Source organism: Suncus etruscus, chromosome 16, assembly GCF_024139225.1.
Source record: "Suncus etruscus isolate mSunEtr1 chromosome 16, mSunEtr1.pri.cur, whole genome shotgun sequence".
Taxonomy (NCBI): domain Eukaryota; kingdom Metazoa; phylum Chordata; class Mammalia; order Eulipotyphla; family Soricidae; genus Suncus; species Suncus etruscus.
This window is the reverse complement of record NC_064863.1, coordinates 42,407,327-42,433,044: the sequence shown is the minus strand read 5'-3', so window position 1 is coordinate 42,433,044 and position 25,718 is coordinate 42,407,327. Positions and strand designations below refer to the sequence as shown.

Below are 25,718 nucleotides of genomic sequence, written 5' to 3'. Positions count from 1 at the left end.
TTGAACCACATCCAGCAGCACTCAGGTGTTACTCCTGGCTCTGCACTCAGAAATCACTCCTGGCAGGCTCATGGGACTATATGGGATACCAGGGGTTGAACACGGTCGGTCATTGCAGGGCAAACGCTCTACCCACTGTGCTATTGCTTCAGCCCCATTCCCCAATCATTTTTCTAATTGCTTCCCACAACCCAACTCACCCAAATGGGTTAGGATCCGGTCCTGGATGAGGATGCCCACTCACTGCCCACCTGGAAATAAGAGACACGTCTCCAAAAATCCAGTGGGTGAGGAACAAAAGATTGCCAAAAGCAGCTCCTGCCAATACACAATTAGATCCAGTGGCTGCTTGTCTGGTTGTCTCGCCTGATTTCTTATTCTCAGGCTGACAGTACTCAGCATCTAGAACAGAAAACCCAAATAAGTCAGTGCCACAGACACGCATTCTTTGAAGTTAACAGATTATTTGGAAGAGACAGTCCTTGGCTTTGAACTTTGAGATGAGATGTGCTCAAGGCAGAGTAGAAGGTGCTGAGTGGCTCAGTGGAGAAACTGTCTCAGGTAGGCTAGACTGAGAATGGGTTAGGGAAAGCAAAGCTTTTTGAACTATGAGAGAAAAGGTAGAAGTTTTGGAGAGTCACTACAGGGGACAAGGCCCTGCCTTGAGTTCAGCTGACTCTGGTTTCAACCCCAACACATTTGGCTTCCAGAGCACTGCCATAGGACAAGTGCATGGTATGTTTTGGTATGGTACAACTAGAGCAGAAACACTTCTGGTATGCCAAGTTACTTCTCCCCTAAAGAACAATAAACAAGGCTCATCTCCAACTCTTTGGTTGGCTGGAGTAACAATACTGTACCAACAGAACCATTTCCACATGCCAATCCTAAATTCAAGCCCCTTATATGAACCCATCTAATCTTCACAACTTGATGAGGTTGGCTCTATGAGAAATACCATTTTACAGATTAGAAAACAGGCCAAAGGAAACAGGACAATTACCTTGTCCAAGATCATACAGCTGCTAAAAAAGAAACTGAAATTGACTGGGACTCAGGCAGTCTGACTCCAGCAACTGAGTACTGTATTCTATTGCATGGAGTTGTTGGACTAAGAGATCCTAATGCTTGGCATCAGTGGCCTCCTGTTCAAAAAGGTGACAATCAAGGTTAGAAAGATAGTTTAGCAGGTAATCACTTGCCTTTCATCTAGCTGACCTCCATTTCTGCATATGGTCCCTCAGGCCCTGCCAGGATTGATTCCTAGTGTAAACCCTAAGCACAGCTGGGTATGGGCCAAGAAAGCAAAACAAGCAAACAAACAACAAAAACAAAAGGGAAAACCAGAGAAAATTCTATGAGGAAGATTGCCTATGCACAGACAAAGGGCTCGACACAGTAACAGAGGCCTCTCTGGGGCTAGGAGAAAGTTTCAAGTTGGTTGAGCACATGTCTGGGGTGTGGAAAGACCTGAGACCTTGTCTGATTATAGGAGAGGTCCAGGCTCCAAACATGCTGGAGGTAGCCCCTATTAAAATTATTTTTGAGGGGAGGACCACACCCAGAGTTGCTCAGAGGTTCCTCTGCACTCAGGAATTACTCCCAGTAGTACACAGCAAACTATATGGAATGTTGAGGATTGAACCTGAGTTGGCTGTATGCAAGGCAAATGTCCTATCTGCTGTATTATCACTCCAGCACCAAAATAAATAATTTTTAATGAGAGAGACAGAGAGAAAGAGAGAGAGAGAGAGAGAGAGAGAGAGAGAGAGAGAGAGAGAGAGAGAGAGAGAGAGAGAGAGAGTGTTCAGGGTCAGGGAACATGCCTTGCATATCAAGGACTTGAGTCATATCCAGGCATTCCAGGCCCCTGAGCAACTCTGAAATTGTAGTAATGGCCCCCTACACCACTGGGTCCAGGCAGCCCCCATATCATCAGGCCCAACCACTGAACTATCCAACACAATTGGTCAATTATCAATGGGACTAGCACCTTTGAGTATTTCTTGGAAATACCCTCCCAACACACACACAAACACACACACTATAACAACAACAACAACAACAACAAAAGACAAAGCTGCAGGGTTAGGAAGAAAACTGTTTTGCCAAGAGCAAAAGGAGGAGCAGAGCTGAAAGTTCAGGATGAGGGAGAATATAATGGGATCTGGAGGCTCAGAAACCCTGAGCTAAGTCTATCAAAGTACCAGCTCTGCACTCTGGTCAGTCAGCCCTCCACAGGCCTTTTTGACTTTTCAACATGCCAGAATCAGATATGTGTGGGGCCATGGGGGAAGGGTCCTGAGTTCTGTAAATAGGGTCACAGGACACAAGCAGGAAGAGAGGGACCCACAACTGGGTCATATACATTTCAAAGAGGTGAGAAAGAAGAAAACTCAAGTGAGGAAAAGTAAGGGATACCCTGCAGTTCAGATCCTTATCCCACTGCCCCAGCTCCCACCTGGAAAGGTGCCTGTTTGGAAAAACAAAGCACAGAGACCGGACTGTGAACGATCTAACGGATATCAACGTCATAGCCAATTTACTCGCAATGATCTTATCCTATTTTCACTCTGCCTGTTTCATGCCAAGATTGGGGCAAAAAAGGGGGAATAGGACAAATACTTGGTTCATGGCAAGCCAACCCCCTCTCTGTTTCTAGTCAGGAGATTCCTCCAAGTATGTATAAAGAACAGTAACTACCTAAGCGCCACACAGTAAGGCTGCGGCAAGTTCCCTAGAGTTAGTAACCTGCCTCCTTTCTTCTCAGAAGGCTCCTGACTTAGCAGTTGCAGCAGATAGCCAGGTTGGGTGTGGGTCTGGGAGAGAGTCCAGTGATTTGAAAGGTGGTGGGACAGAGCAAGCTTTCCTTGTTCCTCCGCCTCTCAGATCTAAAGTTTCAGTATCATCAGAGCCCTGGCAAAAAACCCAACTTCAAGTCAAGTTGGCCTCTCAGTCATAGCACATAGGAAATGAAGTAGTCTTGTCTTGCAGGCAGCCAACTGGAGTTCAATCTTTGGTAACCCATATGACCCTCTGAGCCATCCAGGCATGATCCCTGAGCACAGAGCTGGGAATAAGCTCTGAGTACTGTTGGGTATAAACCTGCCCCCTCCCCTAAATAAGAAGGTTGTTTGTGAAAGGTCTCATGGAAGCAATCCATTGAATCAACTGGACACCCGCAAGAAATGTTTTGTCAATTGCACCAACACTTCCCCCTAATCTCACAGACATTCTGTGTTGTCCCCCTCACTCGCCACTTAGCTCCCCAGGTCAAGAACAAAGGCTTGTATGCCTTCTCTATATATTCCTCTCTGCACTTAAGGAAGAGGAAAAGATTCCTAAGCTTGGGCTGGGTGAACCTCCCTTTGAGGTTCCCATGTCTTGTAGACCTTACTATATGTGCTACTTTACTTTCTTGCTAAAACTTCTCATCTTTTTTTTTTTTTTTTTTTTACCACCACTGGAGTTCCAGAGAATTGGGCTTCCATAACCCCCATAAGATAACTTTCCCAAGAATTAGAGCTGCACGTTGTCCAGGAAGAGGTGGAGATAACAGATTTCACCCAAAAAGCCCTGTCTAGAGGGAAGGGGGAAGATATAGATCTGTAAGCCAACAGGGCTCTGAGGCCTGGAGCTCCCCTCCCATCCTCAGTGATATGAGCCAAAGACTGCTTTTCATTATCACTTTCTGTACTGGCAGGAAATGGACCCTTCAGCTTAGACAAGTCTGTCTCCTGGTCAGAGTCATTGCTATTTCTGAGGGGGTAGGGAAGCTGAAGTGGAAATTAGCAGAAAGATTATTCTTTAAAAAAAAATGATTGATGGGCTGGAGCAATAGCACAGTGGGTAGGGTGTTTGCCTTGCACATGGCCAACCTAAGTTAGATCACCAGCATCCCAATCCCCTTAGCCTGCTAGGAGTGATTTCTGAGTGCAGAGCTGGAATTAACTCCTGAGTATTGCTGGATGTAGCCCAAAACAAACAAACAAAAATATTGATTTATAGTTGATTAATGGACAGAGCTGTGGGGCTTTCCTGGTTCTGTATGCAGAAAAGATCCCTGGTGGTGCTCAAGGACCATAGGTGGTGCCAGACACAGAAGAAGGGTGGGGAGTTTTCTCAGAAAAATAACTTATCTTTTCAAGAGTGCCATAAAGGGAAACTGCAAAAAATAAAATTGAGGAAGAAGCCAGTTTACACTCACCTGTGTAGAGGCGATCAAGTGTGATGATGGCACTTAAGCTCAGTAACACTCTGTTGGATGTCTCATAATTCCAGATTGGGTTTAAGGAAGTGTACCAGATGCGGAGAACTATAAGAAGAATTTGACCTAAAATGAAGCCCATAATCTGAAGTACCTGTAAATACAAAAGTAGTTTCAAAGACTTTCTTATATGCTTTCAACATACTATATTCATACAGAACTTTACAGCTTCATAGGATATGAAAGAGCCTTGTTAGAAATTTGCACATAGGCAAGGTTTATTCTATCCCAGCATCTAAACAATCTATTACAATTCCTTAATTTTCAAAATGATGGCAAGTATTCATATCCTGGTTTGTTATAATGAGAGTGACAGGAAAGAGAGAGGGAGACTAAGAGAATTCTCTAAGGTCACACAGATGATAATACCATAACTTAAAATCCTTAACTCTTCCTTTGGTAATGGCTCTTGCCTATTTCAAGGTAGGTGCAAGGAATACAAACCATACCGCTGCAAACTACTTCCAGTCCACCATGTCACTGACTGCACTATCAGCAAGGAAGACACCCCGAGTGCAAGGACCACAAGCCGAAGTTGAGCATTTGGAGCCTGGAACAAGGCAACTGCTGCCTGTAAACAGATGAAAGACAACTAAGTGTTTCTGATCATAACAATGTTATTCAAATAGCTCCACTTGACTAAGGTGTAGTTTTAATACCATATTTTATACTCAAAGAACATAGAAACTATTCAAGAAATAAAATTTCTGGGGCAGAGTGGTGGCACAAGTGGTAGGGTGTCTGCCTTGCACATGTTAACATAGGACGGACTGTGGTTCGATCCCCCGGTATTCCATAAGGTCTCCCAAGCCAGAGTGATCTTCTGAGCTCATTGCTAGGAGGAACTCCTGAGCGTCACTGGGTGTGGACCAAAAAATAAAAAAACAAAAAACAAAACAAACTAAAACGTAAACTCCTGGCTATGTGCTCAGAAAATTGCTCCTGGCTTGGGGTCCCATAATGGGACACCAGGAGAAGGGGGATTTAAACAGTAGTTCATCTTAGGTTAGCGTATGCAAGGCAGATGCCCCCTACTGCTTAAGCCACTGCACCATCCCCTGGAAATAAAATTCTATTTCATGCATGTGTGCATAAATCAGTAACACAATTTTTTTTATCAAGATAGCATTCAAACCATGTAATTCACCATGGTGAAGTACACAACTCAATAGTTTTTTTTGTTTGGTTTGGTTTTGGTTTTGGTTTTTGGGTCACACCCGGCAGCGCTCAGGGGTCACTCCTGGCTCTACGCACAGAAATTGCTCCTGGCAGGCTCAGGGGACCATATGGGATGCCGGGATTTGAACCACTGACCTTCTGCATAAAAGGCAAACGCCTTACCTTCATGCTATCTCTCCGGCCCTGCAAATCAATAGTTTTTTTAATATATTCACAAAGTAGTGTAATTATTAATATTTCTTAGTTCTTAAAATTTCATCAGTCCAAGAAGAAATTTATACCTATTAATTATTGCTTCCCATTTTTTATTCTTATGCTGATACTTACTCATCTGCTTTATATTTAAAATAATTTTCACTATTCTTTGCCCCTATTATAAATGGATTCATACAATGTCTGGCCTTCTATGACTGACTTCTTTTATGAAGGTATTTTCAAGGTCCATTTCTGCTGTGGTATGTATCAGTGCTCTGATTCCATTTATTGCTGAATAATATTCCACTGCATGAATACACCACACTTTATTTATTCATTACAGTTGATTTACACTTGAGTTGTTTCCAATTTTAGGCTATGAATATCAGTGTACAAGATTTTGTGATAATATATATTCTTGTTTTTCTTGGATAAATAGCAATGAGTGGTGGTATTGAAGTATGTGATAACATTGTCAGTTTTTAAAGAATTAGCAAACTTATTTTCAATGCATATTATATTTCCACCAGTCATTTTTTATTTTAACTAATTAATTTTTGTTTTGGGCTCATACCCGGTGGTGCTCAGGGGTTATTCCTGGCTCTGTGCTCAGAAATTGCTTGTGGCAGGCTCGGGGGACCATATGGGATGCTGGGAATCAACCCAGGTCCATCCTAAGATGGCTACATGCCCTACTGCTGTGCTATATCTCCAGCCCCACCACCAGTCACTTTTGAAGATTCTCATTCTCCACATCCTCATCAACATTTGTTACTGTCTCTTAACCTTGGTATAAAAGTTGAGAGAGAGATCGAGGAAGAGAGAGAGGGAGATAGAGAGGAAGAAAGAGAAGAAGAGAGAGGGAAAAGAGGAAGAGAAAGGGAGGAAAAAAGGAAGAGAGAGAAAGAGAGAGGGACTGAGAGGGACAGAGAATTCCCTCTCCTAAGTTCACAGATGCAGCAGATACCAAGTTGAATGAGGGTCTGGGAGACAGTTGGCAGTTTCTCTTTTTTTATTGAAACCATAATGGTTTGTCAATTTTTGAAGTTCAAAAGTAATAAGCCCACAAGCATGTGAACTCTCTTTAAGAGTTTACAACATAGTAATTAGCCTAAATGTTTGAGGAGCCAGAGGTGAGAAGACTCATAAGTTATATGAGAAAACCAAATGACTAGGGGCCAGAGAGATGGCTCAGAGGGTTAGAGCACATGCCTTGCATGCAGGAGCTTTGAGTTCATCCCTGGCACTGAATATGCCTTTGGCATGTTCTCCAAAGAACACCAGGAGTGACTCGAGTATTTCAATGTATACACCCCACCCCCAAAAATGATACCACAAAACTCTTGAAAAAGAATCTTTTGGTAAAAAAAATCTTTTGGTTTGGGGCGGCACCCAGCTGTACTCAGGGTTACCTTCCTGCCTCTGTGTTCAGGAATCACTCCTGGCAGGCTCAGGGAACCATATGGGATGCCAGGGATTGCTCCTGGTCAGCTGTGTGCAAAGCAAATGCCCTACCCACTATACTATCGCTCTGGCCCTACAAATATGTTTCTATTCCTTCAGCCTCTACTTAGTTAAAAAGGCACAGGATCTCAAATTGTCTGAGCAGACATTAGACAAGCACAGTAGGGTGAAAATTCCTATTAAAAAAATGGAAACTGCAGTGGGAGATCAAGAAGTCACACACACAAATATGACTACATTTGTGATCATTTTTTCCTGCTGCTCCTCTCCCCATGAAAAAGTTTATTCAACTCATTCACATTTTTTATTGCAATGATCTGACCTAATGCGTGGGGGCTCTGAGCAGAACCCATTCTACCCCCAGTTTCCAATTCCTCACATCATGGCTTTGAGCAAGGGAAGATTTCCTATAAGATTTCCTCCCCAGTCTCCAGAGGATCTTAATACAAGTTCCTAGGACAGCACATCTTGGAGAAAGGCTTCAGAACATGTCCCTCCCCCATCCTGCAGAGAGCTGGTTAGATTGGAGGCGGTAAAGCAATTGTTTGTATTTTCCCTTTGATTCCTGTGCTCAAGCTGAACCCCACCTCTCCCCTCCTCAGCTTTGCCAGAAAGAGACCGAGATCCCCCTGGACTTGGGAATCACTTTTTTTCCTTTTCCAACATGAATTAGTAAACAAACAAGTGGGGATGCAGGTGGGATTGACTACTGAGAAAAGTCTTTGGGTAGGCCCTGGATGGGTGAGGAGAGAAAACCCCCTGAGCACTGTCAGGGAACTTTTTTTTTTTTTTTTTTTTTTTTCCGTTTTTGGGCCACACCTGGTGATGCTCAGGAGTCCCTCTTGGCTCTGCGCCCAGTAAATAGCCTCCTGGCTTGGTGGGACCATAAGGGACGCTGGGGAATCTCAAACCGTGGTCCATCCTAGGTCAGCCACGTGCAAGGCAAATGCTCTACAGCTGCGCTACTGCTCTGGCCCCTATCCAAGGAACCTTTGAAGCCTAATGCACAGGATAGGAAAAGAAAAGTAGGGGAGAGGACAGATGAGAAGGGCTGCCTGTGGTGGGAACTTAATGACACTGGATAATAGCTCTGGGGACAATTTATGGCACATGTCACACAGGCCCATAAGTTCTGAACTATAAAAAGAAAGGAAAGGATCCTGGCCCCTGGAAAGGCAGGAAGGAGAGAAGACTAGTTCTGTGGTTCATCTAGTGGTCTAAGTAAAGTTTACAGGGCCTCAATTTAATTGGGTTTAGAAAAACCCACAGACTTTCTGGGGAAACACAGGTGAAGTTGGGTTTGGGGGGACTGGCTTGGACAGAGCAGAGGAGTCCAGCCCTCCTGCCTCCAGCCATGTTCTATTTCTACAGCTTTATTTTTGAGGAGAGCTGAAGTGATTTCCAGGGTACTGTTTAACTACTCAGAAGCAGATTTGACAAAAATGTGATCTCTCCATCCTTTTACTCTGAGTCTCTTTTCTCTCTACTCCATCATCTCAATATAAACCCATGTTTATCCAAGGCAAAGGATTTTTCATGAAGAAATAAAGTGAAAGGGGAACAAAAGGAAGTGCCTCAAATACAATACCTTACCAGATATATTTAATATTGCCTTCTGTAGAGCCCCGGAAATTACTGAGATAGAATTATACATCACTTAAAACATTAAGAAACAAAGAAATCCTGTTGTGGCTGGGAGAAGCTGAATCATTAGTGTGCATGATTGACATACTGCCTGACTGAGTTCAATTCTCAGCACCACATGGTCCCGAGAACTGCTGAGTATGTCCCCTGAAGTCACCAGAATTGCCAGGGTTGCCTGGATACTATCCCCCCACACCACAGGGCCCAAGCAGCATCACATCTTGCACTGAACCATTGGCCAGGGATGAGAGTCATCAGTTAGGGTGCTGGGTCTCCTGAGACACATTTCATGAGCCCCTCCCAAAAACCAAAAAAACAAAAAAAAAAAAAAACAAAAAAAAAAAAACAACCAAGACTTTGTCTCAAAACCTTCAGTTGGTAGTTTTGTAGGCAAGGTTGGCACAGGCATGCTAGAATAAAGCAACACAACCATGCCCTGATGAAAACTACACTGCATAAGTTATCAGCAGTGTGCAGAGAAAACACAAACCAGTCACAGTCTCACCCACAGCTAACCCTAATCTCAGAATGCAGGAGATGGGGCCAGGAGACCTGACCTCAGTTCTGGGTAAAAAGCCTCTTTTTCTAAGACTTCTGGAGCTAAAATTTTATCATATTTTTGCTATAGCTCTCCCCACTCTTACAGGTTATCATCTTTAATTTAAATCCCAGCAGGCCCACACATGTAAAACATGGGCTCTACTGCTGAGCTACAAGCCCTTAACCATGACCTTTACAAAGAGGCATTTTGCACTGGCATTTATCACTATTCTTTCTAAACCCAATTAAAAAAAAAGAAGTTTTAGGGCCAGTGAGATAGTATGGGAAGATTACTTGTCTTAAGACTTTAATAATCTTGATTCTTTGTGATAGAAAACACACATTTTAAAAATATTTTAAAAATAGTTCAATGGTCTAAGTGCATGTTCTGCAAGCAGATATACATGGGTTCAATCACAGCATTTTGTGGTCCCTTAAGCACCACCAACAGTAACCCCTGAAAACAAAGCTGGTAACATACCCCAAAATACACCCATGTTTTGGTGAAATGCAAAAAAATCTAGGGATGTAGGCTACAGCTGAGTGGAAGAACATGTTTGACATGTATTAAGTACTTTTGTTTTCTCTTTGTAATTCTCAGTAAGAATTCAAAAGACATGCCATGGAAAGTACCTTTCATACCTGTTTTGAGGTACCACATTCAACCTGGAATTAAAATGTTTTCCCTTTCCCTTTTTTTTTTTTAATCTTATAGGAACTAGATAAATAGTACAGTGAGTAGGGAATTTGCCTTACAGGAAGGCGATGCAAGCTGGATTCTAAGCATTCCATTTAGCCCTGGAGTAATTACTGAGCGCAGAAACCAGAACTCTGAGCATTTCCCAAAAATAAAGCCAAACAAAAAATCTTATAGAGCTATCTAATGTATGCTCAATTAAATACTAAATTATATATATTATTAAATACTAAGTATATTTTATCTTTTTGGGGGGGCCACACCCCATGACACTCAGGTGTTACTCCTGGCTCTGAATTCAGAAATCATTCCTGGCTTGGGGCCGGCGAGGTGGTGCTAGAGGTAAGGTGTCTGCCTTGCAAGCGGCTAGCCCAAGGAAGGAGCGCAGTTGGATCCCCTGGTGTCCCCCTAAGCAGGGGCAATTTCTGAGCACTTAGCCAGGAGTAACCCCTGAGAATCAAATGGGTGTGGCCCTGCAAAAACCAAAAAAAAAAAAAAAAGAAATCATTCCTGGCTTGAGGAACCATATGGGACAACGGGGGTTCAAACAGCAGTCCATCCTGCGTCAGCCCCATTTAAGGCAAATACTCTACTGCTGTGCCATTGCTCTGGTCCCTTATCTATTGTTTTTTTTACACAAATATTTGTATTCTGTATACGAAGCTTATATTTTTTATTAACAATATTCCTTTGAAGAGAATTCCATTTTACTAAATAAATATATTTTTGTTTTGTTTTTTTCATACCCATATGACAGTATTTCAAGTATCACAGCCATAATTTATTTATTATCCTACTATCACATAGGTCCTCTCCACTATGACTCTCTAAATTTCAATGAGTTGTAGTATCTGTGCAGGTGGAAGGTCTTGGCTTGGTGTTGGAACCCTGCTAACTAGTCAGGGTAGTGCGTGCTCAAAGTTGGATGGCTGTAGCTTGTTCTGAAGATTAGATTACAATGAGATTTGCAATGCTGGTGGTTTCATTAACTTTTAGTGAATTTGTGTGAGCTTAAAAGGAAGGAAAGGATGAGAGATTTCTGTGTAGCATGCAGCACTATTTGATAATATTTTAGCCTTAGTAGAACTTAATTCAAAATGAGCCCATCTTCTCAAACCCTGTGTCTGTTTTATCAACTAAGTTTATATAACATTCTATATCCCTTACTGTCACTTGAAGACTTCACCAGGAGCACTTCCAGTCTCAAGAATCCCACTTTCTTGCTAAGCCATAAGCAACTGAACTATGAGAATATTGTAAGATTTCCAGCAATGCAGTTACAATCTTCAGGCTCCACTTCTTATTCTCAATCTCTTATTACTTCCACAAAACCTGTGATGATTCCACTAAGTCATTCATGAGGGATAGGAATCAACTTCTTCCCAAATTCTTGTTAAAACTTGTAATAAGTTACCTCTTTCCCAAATAAATATGTTTAATGGCATCTGAGTGGTGAATCCTTTCCAGAATATTTTCAGTTGACTTTTCTGAGATCTGTCAGAAGACTCATTTTCTTTGGCTGCTAAAACCTTACAAAATATATTTCTAAATAATAAGATTTGAAAAATTGAACTGACTCCTGGATCCTTTGGCTGCTGAAAGCCTGCTGTGTTATCAGAGAGAGGGAGTGCCAATCTCCTTGTACATCTCAGAGCTCTTGAATGGCCAAATACCTTGACAATGAGTGGTAATATTTTGATGGAAATACTTTTTTTTTTTTTTTTTTTTGGTTTTTTGGGTCACACCTGGCAGTGCTCAGGGGTTATTCCTGGCTCCAGGCTCAGAATTGCTCCTGGCAGGCACAGGGGACCATATGGGGCGCCGGGATTCGAACCGATGACCTCCTGCATGAAGGCAAACGCCTTACCTCCATGCTATCTCTCTGGCCCCGGAAATACTTTTGTATATGATGTTAGGTCTCACAATAGGCTAAAACATTTCAGTAAGCCGTTTTACATATAAATGGCTATAAGTTGTTACATATAAAAAGAAGAACAAAGAAGGCTTTTTAGTTCCCTTTTTATAACATGCAGGCAGAGTATATTTAGCATAGATATTAGGATTTCAGAATTGTAAGTGAACACTGGCTTCAACTTAAAATCAGTAGGTGGGCCTTAATGACTTATAAACCAGCTAGTCATCTGACCTTTGAAGCTGGACACTTCATAGCTTCTCTTCTCTAGCTATGAAAGTCTTAACTGGTCTTCTTCCAATATATTGGCATTTAATCTACATTGAAAATCTGTTGTTTCTGGGGCCAGAGTGATACCACAGCAACAGGGCATTTGACTTGTACATGGCTGATCCAGGGACGGACCTGGGTTCGATCCCCAGGGTCCCATATGGTCCCCTGGAACTGGGAGCAATTTCCAAGCGAAGAGCCAGGAGTAACTCCTGAATGCCACTGGGTGTGGCTCAAAAACAAAACAAACAACAACAACAATAACAACAACAAAAATAAAATCTGTTGTTTGGATTAGTCACCAGCATCAATGATCTTAGAGTTTATGGAGAATTTGCTGCAGCTTCTAGGCCTTTAGCTTTTTTTTTTCCCTTATATAGGTGACATCTTCCCTTAAGCCATATAAACTCAGCTCTGATTGCTTCAACTTGCTCTAGCTTTGACATCAGGGGATGCTGCAGGTAGGTGGTGTTTGGGGGAGGTGGGGTTTCATCTGCCATCTATAACACTAAAGCTTTTTCTATGTCAGAGGTAAGTTTGTTTTGAATTATCATTCCCATTATCCCATTATCCCATTATCATTCCCATGTTCACTAGGCAGCAGTTTTCATTGCCTTCAGGAAACTTTCTTAGTATTCACAGCCTGGCTGTTGGCGCAAGTGGCCTGTTGTTTTTTTTCCCCCCCATTTGACTGTCAACATGTTTTTCCCTCTAAGCTTAATCATTTTGGCCTTTTGATAGGGAGGACAGGTGGTTCTTCCTTCAGTTGAATACTTGGAACCCCCCTTCATTGGCTTAAATCCAAGATTACTGTGTCCTCACAATATAAAAAGGGAAAAGCAATGGGGGTTAGGGAGTGGAACAGTTAGAATTCACACATATTTATTGACTCCATTAGTCATCTCATAGGTGTTGTACTTCATGACAGCCGATTAACAATTACAAAAGCAACAGCAAAGTTCAAAACAGATACACTGATCATGAAATCACTTGAAATCGTGTATCATCAAAAGCTGACACAAGAGACCAAGAGAAACAATACTAGTGGGAAGAAAGTAGTGCTCTGCATAACACATAGCAGACAGGACCCCTTACTTTGTAAAACATGTAAAGTCTGTAATCAAGCAATGTAATCAGGTGAAGCACAGCAAAATGAAGTCAGTTGGTGTGCTACAATGATTATATAATCTTTACTTGCTTTCTCCTTTTATACATCTATTAGGTAGACCCATAGCTATATATTAAAATGTAGAACTGCCAGGAGAAAAGTCCCATTGGTTAAAGTCAATAAATAGAGCAAAACCAGCCTCTACAAGAGTTGTGTCTATCCATAGTCCCGTGAGCTATGAGTGATCAATGTTTTCCAATCCCCTATCGGATTTGTTCCCTATCTTTTTTTTTTTGGGGGGGGGGGTCACACCTGGCAGGGCTCAGGGGTTACTCCTGGCTCTATTCTCAGAAATAGCTCCTGACAGGCTCGGGGACCATATGGGATGCCGGAATTCAAACTACCATCCTTCTGCATGCAAGGCAAATGCAATGCCCTACCTCCATGCTATCTCTCCAGCCCTCTTACCCATCTTTATGTGACACCCATCTTCATCCATCTTCATCTTTCTAAGTATCTATGTGTATTGTTCATACTTGAAACATTTTAAGATATCATGGGCCCGGAGAGATAGCATGGAGGTAAGGGCGTTTGCCTTTCATGCAGGAGGTCATCGGTTCAAATCCCGGGGTCCCATATGGTCCCCCGTGCCTGCCAGAAGCAATTTCTGAGCCTGGAGCCAGGAATAACCCCTGAGCACTGCTGGGTGTGACCCAAAAACCACACACACAAAAAAAGAAGATATTTATAAGAACCCAGAGTATATGTCCTTCACAATAAATAATATCCCTCCCTTTTCTCTACAGTTGTTGATCTTTTTCATTTGTTTTGTTTTGTTTTGTTTTTTTGGGTCACACCCACCAGCGCTCAGGGATTACCTTCTGGCTCCATGCTCAGAAATCACTCCTGGCAGGCTTGGGGGACCATATAGGATGCCGGGATTCGAACCAATGACCTTCTGCATGAAAGGCAAATGCCTTACCTCCATGCTATCTCTCCAGACCCTCATTTATTTATTTTATTATATTGTACTTGGGAGGGGAGTGGTTTCCCAGATGTACTGAGCAGTTCAAGGGCGACTCATGGTGACATTTGTCCTGGCTGTGCACTCCAGATGACTCAGCTCAGGATGATGATGTGGTTACTGCTCAGGCCCAACAGTGCTCAGGCCTTCAGAGATTCACCAGAGTTTCTTACTATGCCTTGTTTATTATAATCCTTTCCATATTTCACTATTCAAAATATTGAATGGCTTTCTAGGACACAATTTATTTTGTATCCTAGTTAGTGAAATAATGCAATATTTTAAGGGCTAACTTATTCTCCAAGTCTTGGCCTTTTTTCCCTTCTAATAGTTGGTGTTAGGTTTTTTTCCAGTTTGTGAGACAAGTTATAAATTTAAAACACATTCGTCTAGGAGCTGGAGTAATGGCACAGTGCATAGGGCATCTGCCTTACCTGTGGCTGACTAGAGTTCAATTTCAGGCATTTCATCTTGTCCCCAAGCCTGCCAGGAGTGATTCCTGAGTGCTGAGCAAGGAATAACCCCAGAGCATTTCTGGGTGTGACCCCCCCAAAACAAAACAAACAAACAAAAAACCCACATCTATCCACTCTTCCTATTTACTCAAAAACTAATTGTAGAAAGAAAAAAATTTTTATTTTATTTTATTTTATTTTATTTTAGTAGAGAGACTCATTCTGTGTTACTTTGGGGCTATACCTGACTGGGTTCTTGGGGATCTGAAACCAACAATGCTGGAGACTGAACACAGATCTCCTGCATGCAAAACCTGGGACTCCAACCCTCTGTGCTATTTTTCTGCCCCAAACTATTTTTTTTTAGTATTCAACAAACATTCTACATTTTTACTTTGTTTTTAACTAAAACTAACCTCATCACTTTATAACCTTACCAATGGTAATGATCCGCAGCAGGGCTAGCATCCACGTCTTGTTCACCAGTTTCCAGAAAGGAGTAATTGTCAAGAGTATTGGGGAAAGATATTGCCAAGCCGAGAACTTCAAACCCAGTCAGTTCCAGTGTTTGCAGAGGAAAGTAATAGATCATTGGTCCCAGGCCGTGGCAGAGAGACCAGGCAACATAGCCTAGAAAAGAAACATTTAATAAGAGAAGAGAAAGTGGTACTATGTCTTTGCCTCAGACTGTTACCTTGTTCCTTGATGGCATCATCCCTCATTCTTCTCTCTCCAATGGCCCTTACCGAAAGAATTCCCCACACCTTCAGGCCCAGTTTGAGAAGATCTCCTGCTTTGGAATCCCCCACATCCTGTGTCTGATCCCCTGTATTGTAAGTCCCCAGTATACTGCCTCCAGGCTGAAGACCCTCCAATTACCGACAGCCCGAAGCAATGTCTCAAATTAACTACATTAAACTACTGTGGCCCAGAAATGGCCCCAGGGATTGCCAAACACTGCTCTGGAGGCTTCCTCAACAAAAACAATGGAAAACTGTGGATGTCCAAGATCAAGGCTGACAATTCTGTTGTCTGGGGTCCTGGGCACCACATAATATCCTAAAACAGTGGCCAGGTTCTATAAAATAGGGTGTCGCTCCTATTGAGAACCCAAAAGAGATGTAGCCCTTACTGAGCAACTTTTTAGTACAACCCCTGCATGCTCATGTATAAGTACAACAACTAATTCGAGAGACTCGCTGAGCCCTGAGGCCCAATGAACGCACAACCTCAGTTGATGAGCAAATACCTGTTTGAGCACCACAGTTGTGCATTGTTCATCACATCTGGTCATGTCTACCATGGCAAAGGGAAGTAGGGACATACAAGAAATACAAGAAAAAAATTCTTTGTGGAAGAGAATGATTTGGGCCACACCCAGCAGTCCTCAGGGATCATTCCTGGTGGAAGACCATTGCAATATCTGGCATCCAAACTGGGCTGGCTGTATGCATGGCAAGTAAGTACTCTTACCTAACCTTGATCCTACCCTCCTCCTCTCTTCATTTTTTAGATAATTTTATTAAATTTTTATAACTTTAAGTAATTCAAAAATTTAATTAACACAGTTTTTTTTTTTTTTATTTAAGCCCCACCAGAAGGGATCCCTGAGTCCAGAATCAGGCGAATAAGCCCTAAGCATCACTGGGTGTGGCTTAAAATTGCAGGAACCCACACATGCAAACATATGGCAGAACAAATAGAAAGAAACCAGTATGGGCATTTTCCAAAGAGGCTACATCATTTTAGTTCATACATCTTGCCAATTGTTATTATATGACTTAAAAGTTAGTCATCTTGGTGAATGTTGGTGCCAGCTCACTGTGGTTTTCATTTTTATTTCCCTGATTAAATGATATTGAACTTCTTTTCCTGTGTTTCCTAGCTACTAAAATCTCTCTCTCTTTTTTTGGAGAGAGGGCCCATCACATTATTTCTCTTTAATTAAGCATATCTTTTTATTGAGTTAAAAATAACACTTAGACTGTATTTTTGGGTACCAGTTCCCTATATATATGATTTTAAGACACTTTCTCCCATAGGTGCATAGAATTTTAATTTCCTTATTATGCCCTTTTAAGTACAAAAATACTTTGAAGGTATAAAATTACATGCTTTGCAAGCAGGGATCCTGTAGTTTCAATTCCCAGTAGCACATAGTCCTCTAAACATAGTCAGGAACAACCCAGACAGCAGAGAGTAAGATGGTAGCCCCCCCCCACACACACACACAAAATAAAATCCTCAAAAGTAAAAAGTAAAAGTAACATGTGAAAGTATGTATGGTTGGAGGTGAGAAGAGGAACAAAATAGTCAGATGTGGTTAGTTTCACCTCTGCCAACTACTGGGTAGTATTTTACACTTCTTTTTTTGTGGGGGGAGCACTCCCGGCATTGCTCAGGGTTATTCCTGGCTCTGCACTCAGAAATCGATCCTGGCAAGCTCAGGGGACCGTATGGGATACCAGGGATCAAACCCATGTCCGTCCTGTGTCAGTCAAGTACAAGGCAATGCCCCTACCGCTGTGCTACCACTTGGGCCTTACATTCCTAATACTTAACTTTGAGGGTCACTCATCTCACTGTTAGGACCTATGCAAAGCTTTTACAGGAATCATCTCTTCTTCCTCTCCCCTATATCCTGGGAGATGGTCTATTTCTATTTCCCTTATACTTATGCAAACTGAAACCAGGCAAATGACAAATAAAGCTCCCAAGAATTTGAAAGGTAAATAACTGACTAAGGTCACAGGAGTAAGGCAAAGTGGAAAGAACTTACATCTAAGCAGCTGCTGCACTAAATGTAATAACTTCTCAGCCTCCCTTTCTAAATGTACCAAATAGTGTTTTAACCACTTTGCTGAGTTAGGAAGAATGAATGGTACACGAGCTTGCCGAGTAACTTGCTGTCAAGGACAATAAATGTGAGTCACTTTCACTAGGAATTGAATATGATACAGGACCAAGACAAATGGGGGAGAAGGGTTAAAAGGCCTGAAACTGTGCTTGGCAGGTGGGAGCTCTGTGTTCTATCCCCAACGCTATTTACACACACACCCCACAGCCAGACCACTGCACAGAACACTACTGAATATGACCAAAAGTGGATTAGAAATATGTACAGTGGGTAGGATACTTGCTTACATGTGGCCCACACAGGTTCCATCCCTTAAACACTCAGGAGCACAGTGAACACAGGATTAGTAGTAAGCCCTGAGCACTGCTATGTGTAGAAGAAAGGATGAAAGAAAAAAAAAGAGGGGTGCAAAGCAATAGTACAGCCGCAGGGCATTTGCCTTACAAGCAGCAGACCTAGGGACTGACTAAGGTTCTGTTTCAGCATCTCATATGACCCCCCGTGTATACCAGGAGCGATTTCTGAGCTCAGAGCCAGAAGTAGTTCCTGAGCACTGCTGGGTGTGGCCCCCAAAAAACAAAAGAATGAAAGAAAAAGAGGAGAAAGAAAGAAAAAGGAATAAAGGGGAGGGAAGGAAGGGAAGGAGGGAGGGAGGGAGATAGGAAGAGAGATCCAAACAGACAAAATATAAAAAAGAGAAGAAAAAAAAAAAGGAAAATGGAGCTTCCTAAACAAGATGCTCTCCAAGAGCTCCCGCAGGCGCTGCCCCTCCCAGGACAGGAAACATGTCTCACCACGGTGATTCTCTCAAGCTCCGGGAATTCTGATTGAATCAAACAGCTCCCATAGAAATACACCAGTAATCCCGAGGGCTTCCAACAGAGCTGCTATAGGAACACACCTGAGCACAAGACCTTCTCTCACCCCGGTGGGGGGCCCGAATGTGACACTAAAAATCCCAAAGAGGTGCCAGGATCATTCTCGAAAATGCCTGCCCGCCTCCTCCCCACAAGGGCAGCCCCATGCCCCTTTTCTCCTCAAGAGTTAAACTTTAGTACAATAGAGATGAGGGCTGGAAGGACCGGACCATGGTATGAAGCTCACCACAAAGAGTGGTGAGTGCAGTTGGAGAAATAACTACACTGACAACTCTCATGACAATGGTAGTGAGTGAAAGAAAGCCTATCTCAAATACAGGCTGGGGGTGGGAGGAAGGTGATGGGGGGCAATGGTGAAAAGGGTGTGTGTGTGTGTGTGTGTGTGTGTCTGTGTGTGTGTGTCTGTGTGTGTGTCTGTGTGTGTCTGTGTGTGTGTGAGTGTGTGTCTGTGTGTGTGTTCTTTTTTATAACTTAAAACCTAACTACAAAATGCTTGCAATCATGATGCTTAAATAAAGATATCATATAAAAAAAAAGAAGAAAGAAACATATAGATAGACAAAAAAAATAAACAGAGGGGGGGCCTGGAGGCCAGGAGAGTTCATGGTCGGTGGTGCGCGCCCTTTGGGGCCGGCGTGAGAGCTCTTCTTGGGGCAAAAAGGAATCCCCGGCGCAGTTGCTCCACCGACTCCTGAGCCCCGGAACCCCAACACAGGTTTGCGTTTCCTTTGGGTGCCCAAGTTCTCGGGAGATGCTTTGAAGCATCTCTATTCCGCGCCAGGAAAACACCTTGCCTCTACTCGGGAGCGCAGCACTGCGCGTGGAGCGACCGGGTTCCAGGAAAGGAGAGAACATCGCGGGGCGCGCTCGGAGAGGGGGACCCCCCAATCCTACCCCACCTCCCCAGTTTACCCAGCAGAGTCTCCAAGATGATTTCCTTCCATGGGGGAGAGCATGATCGCAGGGGAAGCGGTGCTTTGGAGGGAAATCCAAGAGCGCACGCTCTGTGCTCCCGCGTTCCTCGCCAGCCGCTGCGTCCCGCAGACCTTGCGCCTCTCGCCAGGTGCCCCGCGCTCTGCCTACCTGGTGGCCCTTCGGCGGTTCGGAGCCCGATGGAACCGGGCGAGGGTGTGGCCTCCGCCCTCGCCCCACCACGCCACGGGCATGACGGCCCGGCCCAGCGCGCAGCGCCCCGCCTCTGACATGCGTCCCAGCTCGGGGACCCCAGGACCGCGTAGTTAGTACAGCTGCCCCGGGATGGAGTGTTTCCAGGGGCCAAGAGGGAACAAGTGTTACTTGGCACGGAGGAAGCCTGGGGTTGAACGTGGCGGGGGAAAAGGCAAAGGGGGCGCTGGAGACCCCGATCTAGCACACCGAGCCGGCCACGTTCTATAGCAAAAGGGCCGCCACGCAAACCTTGGCAACTCGAAGGCGAACCAGTGGTATTGCGTGTTTGCTATGTTGGGGGCCACACTCGGAGGAACTACTCCTGGCTTGCCCTACGTTCTCTGGGGGCTGGGGGGGGGTCGCTAGGGTGGGGGCTCCCATATGCAAAACAAGCTCTCCCCATTGTCGTTTGTCCTTTCAGTTGGGGCCTTGTTATTCTTAAGGTCGGATGGAGGTTCCCACAGAACTACCTGACTCAGTTTCTCTTTCTTGGCTTTGGGAGCAGATGTGCCCTAGAAGAGTAGTAGAAAATTCTTAAGGTGACAGCATTTCCTATGGTTATAAGAGAGGGGCTCCCGGAAAAGGCAACAATAAGTGACTATTCTTCCCCTACTCAGTGTTATGGATAATGTTTTTAATTTTTGTTATAGATCATCTTATTTGGCTGGTTTTTTGGTTTTTTGTTTTTGGTTTTTTTGGGTTTTTTTTTTTGTTTGTTTTGTTTGTTTGTTTTGGTTACAGCCAGTGGCAGGCGCTCAGGAGTTATTCTGAATCTGCACTCATGGATGACTCCTGGCAGGCTTGGGGTGGGGGGTGACCATAAGGGATGCAGGGAATCGAACTTGGATCAGCTATGTCATCAAGGCAAACACCCCTACCTGCTGTGCTATCACTCCAGCCCCATTATGGCATCATCTTAAAGCAAGTCCATACCTAAGAAGGGGAAAAATGTTCTAACTACTCAAGGAGGACATGAATTAGACCAGACATTCCCCGCTCTAAATATGATCATCCCTCAAGATGTTTTGATGTTGCTTTCATTTCTTTGGGTGAGAAAGGGTGCATACCCATCGGTGCTGGTGCAGGGTATGGCACCAGGTGATCTGAGACCATCTGGTGCTAGGGGTGGGGGTTTAGCAAGGGTCTCCTGCAAGCAAATCATGCGCTCCAGTCCATGAGCTCTCTCTCCCACCCTATCAAATCTTAGAAGTAAACTCAAAGGAAGTTATGTTAATTCACTATTTTTATATTAATTATAAAAAATAACTATTAAAAATAAATAAAAATAACTATTTATTTAGTGAAGCAAGGTGGTTTTTGTTGAATGAAACTTTCATAGGAAGATGGAAGAGGAGAGGAACGAGAAAGTTTCGTGCTCAAACTTCTCCAGAGGGGAGATAAGCAAAGAAACATAGAAACAAGGAAGTGAGGTGCATGTTGAAGATAGCATACAGGTTTGAAGAGTCACTTTAATTTTTTATGAAGAGGTCATTATTTGTCACTCTTAAAAGATTGCTGTGGGGCCCGGAGAGATAGCACAGCGGTGTTTGCCTTGCAAGCAGCCGATCCAGGACCAAAGGTGATTGGTTCGAATCCCGGTGTCCCCATATGGGTCCCCCGTGCCTGCCAGGAGCTATTTCTGAGCAGACAGCCAGGGAGTAACCCCTGAGCAACGCCGGGGTGTGGCCCAAAAAACAAACAAAAAAAAAATAAAGATTGCTGTGAAATGATGCCAGTGATGATGGCTGCACATAAAGTATAAGAATCACTTCAGAGTAATTTTTGCCCTAAATTCAATCCGGTTTGGGGCAGAGTTGCAAATGATTTTCTAGTATCCTTTACACAAGAAAAAACAGTGTCTAGAAAATCAGAAATAACTAACAGTAAGTCGAAGAATGAGTAAAAGTTTATTATGCACACATACAAAAGACAGTTGCAAGCTTGGCACACGCAGAATAAAAATTGCAATGTGTTTCAGAGGACTGTTATTATAAAACCACTTAGGGACTTGAGAGATGTCTCCAATATCTGGAGCAGGAGTCCCTTTTAGACCTCTGGCACCATATGGTTCCTCCAACACCAGTGGGAGACACTATCACTCAGCACTAAGAAGCAAAGAGTACCACTCATCCCCAACCCAGCACTGCTAGGGCTAGCACTTAAAATAAGTCAAAATAGAAACCACAAAACCTAAGAAAACATAGAAGTATATCTTCATGATTTTCAGCTAGGTAATGGTTTTATATAAGCCACTTGAAGACACAAGTTAAGAAGAAAAAGTGGAGTTCATCAAAGTTCAAAACTTTTGTACTTCAAAGGCCATAATAAGAAAATTAAAATAATATGCAGCTAATGGGAGAAAGTGTTTTAAAATCATTATATTAAGAAATTGATATTCCGGGCCCAGAGAGATAGCACAGCGGCGTTTGCCTTGAAAGCAGCCGATCCAGGACCAAAGGTGGTTGGTTCGAATCCCGGTGTCCCATATGGTCCCCTGTGCCTGCCAGGAGCTATTTCTGAGAAGACAGCCAGGAGTAACCCCTGAGCACTGCCGAGTGTGGCCCAAAAACCAAAAAAAAAAAAAAAAAAGAAATTGGTATCCAGGGCCCGGAGAGATAGCACAGCGGTGTTTGCCTTGCAAGCAGCCGATCCAGGACCAAAGGTGGTTGGTTCGAATCCCGGTGTCCCATATGGTCCCCCATGCCTGCCAGAAGCTATTTCTGAACAGACAGCCAGGAGTAACCCCTGAGCACCGCCGGGTGTGGCCCAAAAAACCAAAAAAAAAGAAAGGAAGGAAGGAAGAAAGAAAAGAAAGAAAGAAAGAAAGAAAGAAAGAAAGAAAGAAAGAAAGAAAGAAAGAAAGAAGAAAGAAAGAAAGAAGAAGAAAGAAAGAAAGAAAGGAAAGAAAGAAAGAAAGAAAAGAAGAAAGAAAGAAAGAAAAGAAATTGGTATCCAGAATACATTATAAATGTTATTTCTATGCAATAATAAAAAGACAAGCCTATTTAAAGAGAAATAATGGTGATGGTGTCCTCTCCAGGAAAGAGAGAGAGAGACACAGAGATAGAGATTCTAATAGCTAGAAAACACAGGAAAAGAAGTTTAATATCATTTAATTAAGTAAATAAAAATGAAAACCACACATTGAGCTGACACCATACAGTCCACCAAGATTACTAACTTAAAAGTCATATAATAACAACAATTGGCAAGAATTCAGAAAAAATGAATCTTTGAACAGTTACTGATGTATGAACTAAAATGATGTAGCCTCTTTGGAAAAGAGTTTTTATTCAATCTAGATTAACACAAAGTTCTCATATAACTGAACAATTCTACACCTATGTGCATTTACCTAAGAGAAAGGAAAACTTATAAAATGTGTACACAAATGTTTGTAGAGATGTTTTTTTATAATAGCTAAATGTAGGAACAACCCAAATGTATAACAACTGGTGAATGAATAAACAAGATGCATTAGATCATTCACAAATAAAAAGGAAAGATCCTATTACAGATAGATATGAATCTGGAAAGCACTGTGCTGAGTGAATGAAGCCAATTATATAATAAATCACACATTGTATGATTCCATTTATATGAAATGTTCTAGGTAGATTTATGGTAATTTAAGTGGATTAATATTTATTTAGAGCTTGAAGGAACAGGTTTGGAAGAAAGGGAATTTATTTAGCAGTTTCTCTTAGGAAGATGAGGGATGAGAAATGGCTCAAGGGCTAGAGCACATGCAGGAACCCTGGGGTTTCATTTATGGGTGTGGCCTACTGAGTACCAAATCAGGAGCAGCCCACAGCATCTCTGGGCATAATAAATAATCTTTATTTATGCCCAAAATAAATAAAGGCTGCAAATTGTGGCAAGGATTGCATAACAATGGATATACTTAACATTACATTGTGCATGTTGAGTAAGTTGTATGACAGGTGATTTATTTATGTCAAGAATGTTATTTTTAACAGTGTCTAAAAGGAAAAATCTGGAGAGAGAGAGAGAGGGAGAAAGAAAAAGAGAGAGAGAGAAGAAAAATGTCTGCCACAGAGGCAGGCAGTGATGGGGAGTACAGAGGGAAGCACAGGAGAAAAACTGGGAACATTGGTGGAGGGAAATATGCACTGATGTATGTACTGGTGTTGGAACACTATGACTGAAATTCAATAGTGAATAACTTTGTACCTGAATCTCATGGTGATCCATTAAGGAATTTATTTATAAACTATTTTTAAATGATGGCTTTATTCTATCATGAACAACTTTGTATTTGTATTTTCATGGTGATTCAATTAAATTATTTATAAAAAACATTTTTAAAATGCTAATTTTACTCAATCATGAATAACTTGGTAATTGAATATCTCACAGTGATCCTATTAAAGGATTTATTTACTTATCTTAAAAAGTAATAAAATGGGGCTAGAGAGAAAGCACAGTGGGTAGAGCATTTGCCTTGCACGTTGACAATCCAAATTTAATCTCCCAGCATCCCAGATGGTCCCTGAGCCTGCCAGGAGTGATGTCTGAGTGCAGAGCCAGGAGTAATGCCTGAGTGTCTCTGGGTGTGGCCCAAAATCTGAAGAAAAAAATTAAAACAATAAATAAAACATCAAAGGAATGAATAAAGGATGCTGGTTTTAGTGTCTGGATTGAAATCAAATAATATGAGTAGCTAAATCTTTTCAAGTGATCTCAGGTGAGGTGGGACTACAGGACTGAAAACTCTGCATCTTTCCTTGTGAAATGGGATTAGGCCAAGCCTCCTGCACACAACCCACTACAGGAAAACCCAACATTCTCATTGCTGCCATATTCCCAGCAGAAAAATGGCCTGGCTCCTCTCCCAAACTCCAAAAGGAAAGAATTGCCTCCAATACTTCCTAGGTACTTAAGTCCTGGCTGATACTTTGTGACATCCTCAAAAGTGAGGGTGGGGAGGCAGATTTCCCTTTCTGCAGAACTATAGATATCTAATGCCACCCTCTAGACCCCCTTCACGCCCCTAGACCCCCAAGATATGGCCCAGCTCTGCTCTCTCTCACTTGCCTTTTTTTCCTCTTTTTACACAATTGTGTATTTTCCATGGCTCAATACATAAAGGAACAAACGAATGTTATGTGTGCCTTGCTGGTGCTCTGAAAAAATATTTGGAGATGGCCTTAGGGCCATATCTAGTAGGGGCTATTGTGTTCAGGGGAGTTACTCCTGGCAGTGCTCAGGAGACTAAGCAGTCCCAAGGATCAAATCCTAGAAAAACAGTCTTCAACTTAAGTATCTTTACCCCTGAACTATCCCCCACATCCTGCCTGTAAGTTTTTTTTCCACCTCAAAGCCAAATGTTAGGGAAAGCTTTGTTTCTATGAAGGGGGCTTTCCTTGGCCACACAGAGAGCATCATTTTCAGCCTTAATATTTTATTCCCTCTTTGGGGCCAGAGCGGGTGGTGCAAGCAGTAGGCATTTGCCTTTCACGCACTAACCTAGGATGGACCGCTGTTCGATCCCCTAGCATGGTCCCCCAAGCCAGGAGTGATTTCTGAGCACATAGCATGGAGTAATCCCTGAGCGTCACTGGGTGTGGCCCCCCCAAAACCCTAATATATATGTATGTATATGTATATGTATATGTATGTATATTTATGTATGTATGTATGTATGTGTGTGTGTATAATTCCCTCTTTTAACACTTTGGATAAGTTACCTACAAGGGACTGATAGGAGTTGGTGGGGGAAGCCATGTGGTGTAAAAATAAACCAAAAGAAGCAAAGCATTTCAAGTTTGGGAGGAGCAGAGGGCCGGGAAGGTGGCGCTAGAGGTAAGGTGTCTGCCTTGCAAGCGCTAGCGTAGGACGGACCGCGGTTCGATCCCCCCGCGTCCCATATGGTCCCCCAAGCCAGGGGATATTTCTGATCGCATAGCCAGGAGTAACCCCTGAGCGTCAAATGGGTGTGGCCCAGCACTCGTCTAAAACCTTCTTCACAGCTAGTGTGGAGTTAAGGTTTCAGCCAAGGATTGAGATCAGCCCTTGCCTGAGGGCTTCCCAGCATTTA

At 42.9% G+C, this 25,718-nt stretch overlaps 2 protein-coding genes across 2 annotated transcripts in view; one reads left to right on the top strand and one right to left on the bottom strand.

Annotated features, from left to right (window-relative positions):
- The window catches only part of CWH43 (cell wall biogenesis 43 C-terminal homolog), a 108,450-nt gene extending 89,023 nt beyond the window's left edge, over positions 1 to 19,427 (bottom strand). Inside the window, 6 exon segments of the mRNA XM_049789833.1 lie at positions 201 to 402; positions 4,208 to 4,358; positions 4,713 to 4,838; positions 15,188 to 15,283; positions 15,285 to 15,385; positions 19,403 to 19,427. Of these exon segments, the coding sequence (XP_049645790.1) occupies positions 201 to 402; positions 4,208 to 4,358; positions 4,713 to 4,838; positions 15,188 to 15,283; positions 15,285 to 15,347 (638 nt within the window). The 5' untranslated portion in view covers positions 15,348 to 15,385; positions 19,403 to 19,427.
- The window catches only part of OCIAD2 (OCIA domain containing 2), a 945,756-nt gene that overhangs the window by 831,333 nt on the left and 88,705 nt on the right, over positions 1 to 25,718 (top strand). The gene's annotated exons all lie outside the window — the stretch shown is intronic.